Source organism: Octodon degus, unplaced genomic scaffold (genome assembly GCF_000260255.1).
Source record: "Octodon degus isolate 3935 unplaced genomic scaffold, OctDeg1.0 scaffold00005, whole genome shotgun sequence".
Classification (NCBI taxonomy): Eukaryota; Metazoa; Chordata; class Mammalia; order Rodentia; family Octodontidae; genus Octodon; species Octodon degus.
Window position 1 is genome coordinate 19,956,406 of NW_004524581.1, and position 10,557 is coordinate 19,966,962.

At 48.2% G+C, this 10,557-nt stretch overlaps 1 protein-coding gene across 2 annotated transcripts in view; it reads left to right on the plus strand.

Annotated features, from left to right (window-relative positions):
• Tnfrsf21 (TNF receptor superfamily member 21) overlaps nucleotides 1-8,574 on the plus strand; it is a 59,045-nt gene extending 50,471 nt beyond the window's left edge. The window contains exons 5-6 of one of the 2 annotated variants that reach the window (XM_023719205.1): nucleotides 5,676-5,898; nucleotides 7,860-8,574. In XM_023719205.1, coding sequence (XP_023574973.1) covers nucleotides 5,676-5,898; nucleotides 7,860-7,876 — 240 coding nt within the window. In that variant the 3' untranslated portion in view covers nucleotides 7,877-8,574. Of the gene's footprint in view, nucleotides 1-5,675; nucleotides 5,899-7,135; nucleotides 7,815-7,859 lie in introns of those variants that run through there. The other variant, XM_023719201.1, reaches the window with a different exon arrangement.
• Nucleotides 8,575-10,557: the final 1,983 nt, after the last annotated feature.

Sequence of the window (10,557 nt, forward strand, 5' to 3'; positions counted from 1 at the left end):
GGTGGGCTGAGCTGGTCTCTATCTCTCTCTCTCTCTCTCTCTCTCTCTCTCTCTCTCTCTCAAATAAAAAAAAATTAAAAAAAATAAAATAAAATCCTGGAAGCACATAGATTTGGATAACAAAACATTCCTTCTTAGCTGGATTCCTGTTCTCCAGTGCAGGGACTGGTACATTCAGGTGTGGAGAAATACAGATAGGGCAAGGAGGGTCACAATTCTTTTTTTAGAGCCCAATCAGGAGTTTCCATAGAGACCTGTTGGGAGTCCCAAATCTGACTTGATCTTGATTCATGTGTAGTGGGGAAAAACTTAGACAATATCATGATCCTTAAATAGTTTTAATTTTATTTTTGCTTGTGACTGTAATTCCTCTGAGATAAACTTTCAGTGGAAATTGAAGGTGTTATTTGAACTGGTCACTGGTCCATTGGTACCCAGATTTTTTTTTTTCTTGTGGTGCTGGGGATCAAACCCAGAGTCTTGTACGTGCAAGGCAAGAGCTCTATTACTGAGCCACATCCCCAGCCAAAAGTTGAGAAGGATTTCTTTTCTTTTGACTGGCTCAGTCTGCCTTAAGGGCAGGTCTGGTGAGGCATGGAGAGCTGGGGATCGAACCGCGCTCCCCCACGCCTGAGTGGGTTTGCCCCAGCAGGCGCTTAAACAACTAAGCTAACCAGCAAGCCCCCCACTGGTACGTTGGGATGTGCACATGTGAAAGCAATGCTCTTGGCCGTGGTGGCAGGGTATGGCATGCACAGGGCACTGCTGAGCCACTAACCCCTGGCAGGACCATGCAGGCTGGCTCCACACCCTTCCTGCAGCCACAGGACCAGGGCAGCTGCCTGCTGTCACATGGCTGCTAGAATCTGTTACTATGTGTCAGCCCCTCTAAAAGCTGAGGAATCCAGACAGGGAAGTGGAGTAACCTGCAAACTAGACAGAGCCAGGCAATGACCTTGGACAAGTAATTGGGACCTCATCGAGCCTTCGTTTCCTCCCTCTAAAGGAAGCTGGAAAGCCCACAGCCCCGGCAGCGCTCCTCTCTCTGGACCCTTCTGTTATGGAGCTGGCTGATAGCTCTTCAGCTCCTGTGGAGTAGCAGTTTGTTCCCACAAGACTTAGCAAGACCGTCGTCAGAACAACAGAGATTCTCACGAAAGTGCTGTAGAATTCTCTTTCTAAGTTACCGCTGCCATGCAGGTGCACTCCCTTAGCTGAGGTCTAGAAGAGGGAACTCGAGGAAAGGGCATTGCATGACCAGGAGGAGCTCTTTCTGGAGGCATCAGGCAGATCTGGCTCCACCCAGGGAAGAAAGGCTGGGGGTACCCCCTGGGTAGAGCAGGAGCCAAGGAGCTCAGCTGGCCATTTGGCGGGCTGAGTAATTAATGTCGCATTTTGGGAGGTCACTTGAGCATCAAAAATTTGTTCATTAGTTTCATGAAAGCAGCTTGCGCAACTGCAGGGAGACGATAATCGGGTAGTAATTGAAAATAACTTGGTGGTTAACCTAAGTGGAGGGAACCAGTTAGGGGTAACTTGGGAAGGACAAAGGGCTGGGGCGGGGGCGGCTGAGGAGGAAGAAATCGCAGTGGGGAGACAACAGTTTGAAAAGATGTTTAACAATGTCCTCGTCTGACTTTAGAAATAGGGAAGCGGGTCTGAGGAGGGAAGTGGTTTTCCCAAGACTCCTCAGCTACTTAGGGGGACATCTCCCTTCTTCCCCCGTCTTTATGGGATTTCACGACATTGACTTTTAAGAGTGGACTTTACGTACAGCAAAGAGGGTGCCCCGAGGCTGTGGTTCCGACCTCTCCTGACTGCGGGTTGTGCTCAGCTGCAGGTAGCAGCGGGATAGCTCCCAGTCTCGTTTCACGCAGCTCCACCATGCCTTGAACATGCCTGGTAGTGTTTGCCCTTGCCACTCGGGGCTCTGCGGTCCCCGGCCTTTATTGTGGGGTGCCTCTGGGCTGGTTAATGGGCAGGGCAGTGAGTTTTCAGGAGAGGGTTATTTTTGAGCATCTGCTCCTTGCTGTGACTTGGCTCAGTCCCCATAGAGGGCACTTTCATGATAGGGCTCTGCCTGGCAAGGGCACAGCTAGGACGGGAGTGGAGAAGACAGCCATGGCCGCTCTTTCCAGTGCAGATCGTGTACGGGTTCTGGCGCTGTTCTCACAAGTACTGGTGTGACCCTCAGGAACCCAGAATGCTCAAACCCCTAGAGTCCAGGCAGTGCTCTGTTTACCGAGGCCAGCGGACACCAGGTCACAAGAAGCTACAGGTGTCACTCAGCTGTTAGAAAATGAGCTGTTGATCTCCCATCCCTTATCAATAGAGATTAATATGAATCTGAAAGGACTGAGTGTACTGTGTGGAGACTAATCAGGAGGGCATCTCGGGTGCATTTGGGCAAAAGCAATTGCATGCCCTGTGTGCATGGGATAGGACCGTTCTGGTTGGGGCTGCTTGGAGCTCATCCTGCCTGCCCGACCCCTGCACCTTCTCTTACTCTCCTTGCTTCTCAAGCCAGTCATCCAAGTGAGCATGGTCACTTCATGGCTAAAAACCAAAAAGAACTGAGGTTCTCACGTTTCTCCAAGCTGGCTTTAAATTCCTGGTAGATTCGTTACCTTTGTGTTCTGGTTTCCCCAGAGGTCTTTCTTCTTACTCTGAGCCTGTCAGTGGTGCAGGACACTTTGGTGGCCACAAACACTTAACACAAGGAGGGAGAGGAGCTTAGTTGAGAGATGATCTTCCAGCAATCCTATTCTTGGCGACTGACATAAAGAAGAAACCACAGGGCGGACCTGCCTGGCAGGTGCAAAGACCTGAGTTTGATCCCCAGTACCACATGCCATGCTGGTCCAGACCCCTGAGGGTGCTGTGCTGGCCCCGAAACTGGGCATGGTGGCACACGCCTGTAATCCCAGCGCTGGGGAGGCTGAGACAGGAGGATCACTACCAGTCAGAGCTGGGCAGGAGGAAAGTGGTCAGGGGTCACTGCTTTGAAAAATAACATGTATTGTTTTTCTAATTACAAAATGAATATGTCCTCATGGAGAATTTGAAGTGCTCCAAGAGGCTTATGGAATAAATTCAATAGCTCTATTTTGCGACTGTTTCATTAAGTTTCTGCTCAAAGGGTTTTTTCTTTTTAATTAATTAATTTTGGTTTCTTCAGATAGAATCTCACTATGTAGTTCAGGCTGGCCTTGAACTTTTGGCAATCCTCCAGCCTCAGCCTCCTGAGTGTGCCATTACTCCATTACTTTGAGCTTCTGCTCAAAGCTTTTTAGTGAAGGCAGGGACACTCTTTCTATGAAAATTGGGCTTTCTGGTTAAGTTGTATGTCTTTCTTTTCATTTCTAAATCTCACTGTTGCTGGTCTTCATTTGCCATAAACCCTGACGACTGACTAATGAGCTTTCATAACTAATAACAAACTTTGTCCTACCTGCCCCAAAGGCTGTTTTCTGATGGGAGATGTCGCAGGTAACACTGTGCCTACTACATGTGTAGTGTGCTCCATCTGCTTTTTTTTTTTTTTTTTTTTTTTTTTTTTTTTTTGAGTATATAGATAAATTTTAGACAGCTGGGAATGCAAGCAGTTCCTGTTGCACAAACAAGGGGTAGATGCTTAGTCCCGGGAAGGCAATTGTCCTGTGGTTTCTGTGGGCCTGTGGTGGACATGCAAAGCTCTCCGCAGGACTGTTCCCTGGTACCCGACTCACTAACCCCAGGGGTGCCTCAGGGCCGCGTTTGTCTTTCCAAATAATGCTGGAAATCATGTGTTTGATTCCACTGATAAACCCTTTTGGCAAAATGGTGGGGGTGGGATTGAAATTAGATGTAAAGTTTTAAAATGAGTTCAGGAAATAGGTGGGTGGACGACTCAGTCTGTGGCATGTGATTCGTGGGTGGGAAGTTCTTTTTTAAGCCAGAACACTGCACTGTGTCCACGGACCTGTCTTCCAATGTCATGTCCCTGAGAGCCAGTGCAGATAAGTACTCTTTGTTCCCCTGAGTGCATAACAAAGGTGTGTTGGCATGAGTGGCCTTGCGGGGAGGGTGCAATTGAATCAGGAATTTGGAAGCATACATCAGATTTGTCTGAGGTCAAGAGGGGCCTCTGGTGATGCACGACACCCAACCTGCTGCTGGTTCCATGTCCACACTTCACAGCCCAACCAGCCTGAGGTGGAGCTCACTGTCCCCACCTCACTGGCCCCTTTCTTTGCTTTCTTGTCATTTATTATCCTCTTGCTGCCACCCAACAGTGCCTTAGGCTGAGACACCCAACGCCACCCAGCCCCAACTGGGTCCTGCTGTTCCCATCCTGGTAGCACCTTCCCCGGAGCTAACTTGGAATGGTGGTAGTCGGGAATCTGACGAGCGGGAGCTGCCTCAGTCCTGCTCCTCCCAGTGTCCTCACCTCAGCAGCCACCCACCTGTAAGGGCTCTGGTCTCTGGCTCTGTGCAGGCGGAAGACACACTGTGCCAGACACAGCACCAAGGAGGGCTGGGGGCTGACCCTGGGTTCACTTCCTGCTTGTGGTGCAGGCAGGGCGCTGTCTTCTGGGCCTGGCGCCTGGCAGGCAGGCAGATGGTGCCTTCTCACTGCGCCCTCGGGGCCTTCCCTGTGTAAATCTGTGTCTCAGTCTCTTAAGGGAGCAGCTAGCTTACTGCAGGGCCAGGGAACTCTGTAATGACCCTGTCCCCAAAGGCAGTCCCAGTGGGAAGGCCCAGATAAGGACATTGACTGAAGTACTTGTGGTGGCACAACTCAGCTCCTACGAAGGACTCTACTAGATACTACCTCGGCCCCATCTAGGGCTACAGAATTGTGTTTTACCTTAGGGTTCTTTCTATTCATAGCTGTGTCCAGCTCCACGCACTCTGGTAAGAGCTCAGTGTGCATGCTTCCTGCTGCGTTCTTTCTTTTGCTTTGTATTTTAGGGAAGGGTTGACAGGGTATTCAGGGTCTTACTACTAGATCAGACTCATAGCGATCCGTCAGTTTACAGCCTTTCAAGAGCTGGGGTTACAGGCATGCACCGCCACACCCAGTCTCAATTGCCATCTCAGCGCGCCCCAGGGGCGGGACCTGCACGGCAGGCCCAGGATCAAACCTCCGGCTCTTGTGCCTGCTTGCAGGCATTTTAATCTGCTGAGCTATTTGGCCGGCCCTCCGTTTTCTTTCTCAAAATTAATTAATATTAATTTAGGGGGCACTGGTGTGTGACCTCAACCTTCAAAATCACAGTCTTCTTTCTTCCTTCTCCCAAGTAGCTAGGACTCTTAAGTGTGTCATGCCAGGCTTCTACTTTTTAATAAACCTATGTCTGTGTGTACTTTTTTGAAGTTTATTTATTTAATTAACTTGAGACAGGGTTTTGCTTTGTAGTTCAAGCTGGCCTTGAACTCACTACACAGCCGAGGCTAGGTAGCTTTGTCTTACTACATAATCTCAAACTGTGGCCATCCTGCCTCAGCCTCCCAAGTGCTGGGATTGGAAATGCTGTTAGCAGTGTCACAGGTGTGTGCCCCCACACACGGCTGAAGCCTTGTGAATGCTATAGACAATCAGGACAATCATCCCTGTGTAACTTCTGATATATATATATATATATATATATATATATATATATAATCTTTAAAATGTTTTATGCTTCCTGCAGCTAGAAGCAGACAAACTGGCCCTTCCAATGAGCCCCAGCCCTGCCAGCCCAAACCCCGGCCCCAGTGGGAAACTGGAAAATGCTACGCTCCTCACGGTGGAGCCATCACCCCTGGACAAGAATAAGGGCTTCTTTGTGGACGAGTCCGAGCCCCTGCTCCGCTGCGACTCCACATCCAGCGGGTCTTCGGCGCTCAGCAGGACGGGCTCCTTCATTACCAAAGGTAAGAGTGGCAGACGCTAGCTCCAGAGCACCCAGTCTCGCCCCAGCCGGGCCACCCAGGTGACCCGTCCTGGACAGCCTGTCCTGGGCCCTGAGATGACCCTGGTCAGGGAGGACTGTGTCACTGGCCGAGGTGGACACGCCTAGGAAACTTGACAGCTGCCATGCCTGCAAGGTCACCTTTCTCCTCACAGTACTAGCAGGGGAGTTTCTCTGAGAAGCAGGAAATGTAGTCCAGCAGGTTTTTTGAAAATTATTTACCAGCCTTGGATCCAAAGATGTAAAGTATAACTGGTCTTAAGGATTGAGAGGACAGTTTTACTGACTTACAGATCCTCATGGTCAGCTGTTAGGTTGAAAATAGTGTTTCACACATTCTGGGTTTTCTTTTTGGTAAATAATTTGCCACTTTTGCCTGGGGGTAATAGGATGGGGAGTGAGGAGACACACTGTTTTGATGACAGATTTTTGTTAGTACCTAGGTTGGGGACAATTCCATTTAGATATTAGAAAGAAGGGTTCTATGTTCTGCATGTATTTATAAAATATCTTATATTGTAACCACTTTACTTATTTATGTTATCCTATTGTTTATTTATTTATTTATTTATTTTTTGCGGAACCGGGGATTGAACTCAGGCCCTTGCGCTTGCCAGGCAAGCACTTATTCTACTGAGCCATCTCCCCGGCCCTCCCTGTTGCTTATATAAACATAAAATATATTGTCATTACAGATAGCATAGGGAAAGTTACAGTTCCTCACCCCAGTGTAAAGCAGTGTTTTCTGGCTGCTGTGCTTTTATTCCTCGAGTTGAAAGCGTCGCTCAGTGTGACAACAGGCTGGTGTAGCTTGGGACTTTAATCATGTGGCACAGGTCGGGTTGTGGATCGCTTTGTTTAGTGGCTGTGTTGCAGACGGAAATGCTGCTAGAGGTATCACAATATTTCTCTGAGTTTCAGAAGAACTTAGAAGTCATTGAAGTCTAGATGTTTATGTACCACCGTAATCATGGACTTGCCACCCATCGTGGCGGGTCACTGTCTGACCCCTGAGAGGCTGCTCTTTCTATGGGCAGTACCAGTGCATATTCCCAAGCCGTCTACACTGTGCCAGACAGAATGTGAGAAGCACACAGGCCCAGGGAGGCTGGGGAGAGGGTGGTTTCGTGCTCTGGGCATTCCCCACCTGCAGCAGCAGGGTCCCATTCCCCTCCTCCCTCCCCCTCTGGTCTCTGCAGAGAAGAAGGACACGGTGCTGCGGCAGGTACGCCTGGACCCCTGTGACTTGCAGCCCATCTTTGACGACATGCTGCACATCCTGAACCCCGAGGAGCTGCGGGTGATTGAAGAGATCCCCCAGGCCGAGGACAAGCTGGACCGGCTGTTTGAGATTGTTGGGGTCAAAAGCCAAGAGGCCAGCCAGACCCTCTTGGACTCCGTGTACAGCCACCTCCCCGACCTGTTGTAGAACATGCCAGCTCTGCGCTCTGCACACTGACTTGGTGGCGGGTGGTTTTGTTTGGTTTCTCGCTTCTGGATCTGGTGTATGTGTGTGTTTAACAGTTTATGGCCAGTGTATGAGTTTGTTCTTCTCACAGCTTTTTTTTTTTTTTTTTTTTTTTTTTCCCCTTCTTAAAAAAATCCTCTGGGAAGTTAGTTTATAAACCTTTTGCAAAGTATAACTATTGCAGAATACCCATCAGTAAATTTTTATAAGTTCCAGTTTCTCTGTTTTTTGCCTTCTTATGTATTTTCTAAATTGTTCTGTGCACTTTAAATTCATGTAACTGACCGTAAATGCAGTGTGGCTTTTCCTACACACTGGATGGTGACGTTCTTCTTAAAGTGTAATGGCATCTTGTCAGTTCTATAAGCAGTCTTCTTGTCTTTCAACACCATGTCTACATTTTTTTTTTTTTTTAAAATATTACTGCTATTTTTATTATTGTTTGTCCTTCACAGATGTTCTTAGGGATTAAGGAGACCCGAGATCCTGTTGAGTTACTGTAACACAATCAGACCTTGAATTATCTTCGGGATATTCCGTGTTGCACCCTTCATATTCATGGCTGAAACTTGACCACACGATTGCAGACAGACGGATGGTTTCGCCTGCACACGGTGTCAAATGCCTGATTCCTCCCGCTCCTCCTCCTCCTGCTAACACGCTCTGGCCTGGAGAAAATGATGTCCTCAAGCCATCAGGACTTGCTGTTTCGATGGCTTACCCTCCAGGCCACCAAAGAACCTGAACTTCATCTTTTAGGGATTGAGTTGTTCTGAAATACATCGCTGCACTTTGGAAAGTCCAAATCGAGTGCCAGGGGCATGTTTTCCATAGCATTTGCCCAGCTTTTGCTTTCAGAGATGTCTTGTTTTTTATACAAACATAGTCAATAGGTCCAGTCTACCCTCAGGCTTTGGTCTTATTGGGTTTCCTCCATCAATCACTATAATTAAAAATGGCTGCAGCTGTAAGAACTCTTGTCTGATATATTTGCAACTATGCGCCCTTATAAACCTACCCTCTAATCCTCAGTGGCCAGGTTCTAAAACAAAGGTGGTGTGGCCTCCCTTTGTGCCAGCGGGGTTTGTGGGCAGTGGTGAGCGACTGATATCAGAAAAATGCCTTCAAGTGTACTAATTTATTAATAAATACTAGGTGTTTGTTACTGGAGTCTTTGCGTGTTTTCAATCCTTAATGGGCTTGCCTGTCTGAGTGCTCGGGTCTGGGCTATGAGTGGTCTTTAAAATCCTGTTTTAAAATCCTCGGCCACTCAGATTTTCAGCTCCTGCTAGTGAGCAAAGGTTCTGTCAGGAAGGTCACCTGGAGGTTCAGAGAAGGAGAAGGGGAGGGATTGCCAAGTGTGTCTTGGCCTTTGGAAACCCGACGTGGGGTCCTGTTCTTTTTCCTTTTCTCTTTTTAAATGTGTTTAATACAAGGTCTCACTATGGAGCTTGGACTGGTAGTGATCCTCCTGTTTTCAGCCTCAGTGCTGGTATTACAGGAGTGCGCCACCATGTCGTCTTGGTGGCTGGCTCACTGCGCCCAGGGAGGGCAGGCACAGCACGTGGTGCCAGGGATCAAACCCCAGTCCCTGCGCTTGCCTACGCAGATGCCTAGTCTGCTGAGCTATCTCACTGGCCCAGCTCCTGATTTTTGAGATTGCTCCTATATAAGCAAACATTTGTGAAAGTGTGAGAGACTGTCATCCTAGGTGGCCCTGGGGAAGGCACGTAGGCACCGGGGTTGAACAGAAGCTGAATGTTAAGCTAACCAGATGCACAGCTTTGCTGGAAGAGCATCGCCCCCGCTGGCTGCCTTAGCGAAACACACAGGGATTCATAGTAGAAACAGCAATTGCTCTTGGCACTGGGGCTCCTTGGTGGCTGAGGCTGCCTTCCTTGCAGAACAGGGCTGCCCAAGGAGGCTCCTGGGTGATGGCAAGGAGGCCGAGAGAGTGGCAGAGAGAAACAATGTCAGAAGCTCCTCTTGGGAAACCTGAGCCAGGAGATGGAGATTTGTAGCCGGGCTTCAGTAATTCAGAGAGTAAAGGAGGAGATCATTTATTTTTCTTTAGAAAGTAATAGGGGTTCTCTAGGCTGATTTAAGCTAAATGCAGTCAGTCTGGAGGCGCTGACTGGTTTTCAAGGAGAAAATGATGCCAACACAGGGAAGAAGGCACGCATGGGTGGTTCTCAAGCTCCTATGGAGGTAACCCGGGAATGAGCTGCCTTTAGAAAGGTGGATTCCTGGAATGGGAATCAGGAGGTCGGCAGCACGATCCAGATCGAGCCTCCCATGCCAAGCCTTGGGGCCCAGTGACAAAACAATCACAAATAGTTTAGATTCTGGCCATGGAGGTCCCAGGCCCTGCAGGCATCGCAGCACCAAGGCATCATGGGAAACTGCAGAGTCCTCACTAGTTGCCGGGAGCACTGGGGTCCTGTGAATACAGCTTGTGATTCAGCTGTTCTGGGCTGGGGTGCTGCAGGCTCCCTTGGGGTCTTGAGTTCCCAGGTCACAACATTTAGCCTTCTTACCCTGGCTGTTCAGTGGAACCAGCAGGAAGCCAGCACCCCCATGCGAAGACCTCCAGTCCAGGGGGGCAGGACACTGGAGGCAGCAATTTTATTTATTTATTTTTTTAATTAATTTTATTGAGAAACAAATAGCAATAAGGCAATTTCAGAACAGGATAGTAGGACAGTTACAATAATTAATACATTGCATATTGTTGTCTTCGTAGTAGTTATTCATAGTACAAGAGGCAGACATGATAGCCTGCCCAAACACTACTAGTACAAATCTTACTTCTCATTGAATTAAGAGAAAGTAGCTGTATCTATCCTATTTTGTGTATACAGATACAAAATGGTCCTTCATTTATATCCTTTTTCATTTAGTTTTGTCAGAGATGGGTATTCCACTGCCATTTAAATATTGTAGGTGCATGAATTCAACAAAATAATCCAATGTAGTCCAGTAGTCATAGTGGGTTATCCGTAGGACTGTGCAGACCTCAGAAGTCATCTCTGAAATTGCTGGACTCCAGCCCTTGTTCCCTGCTATAGCTATGCTTTCTACCACCCTCTTTGGTTTTGTTTTTTTCCATAATTTTATTGAGAAACAAATAGCAATGAGACAGTTTCAATCAAA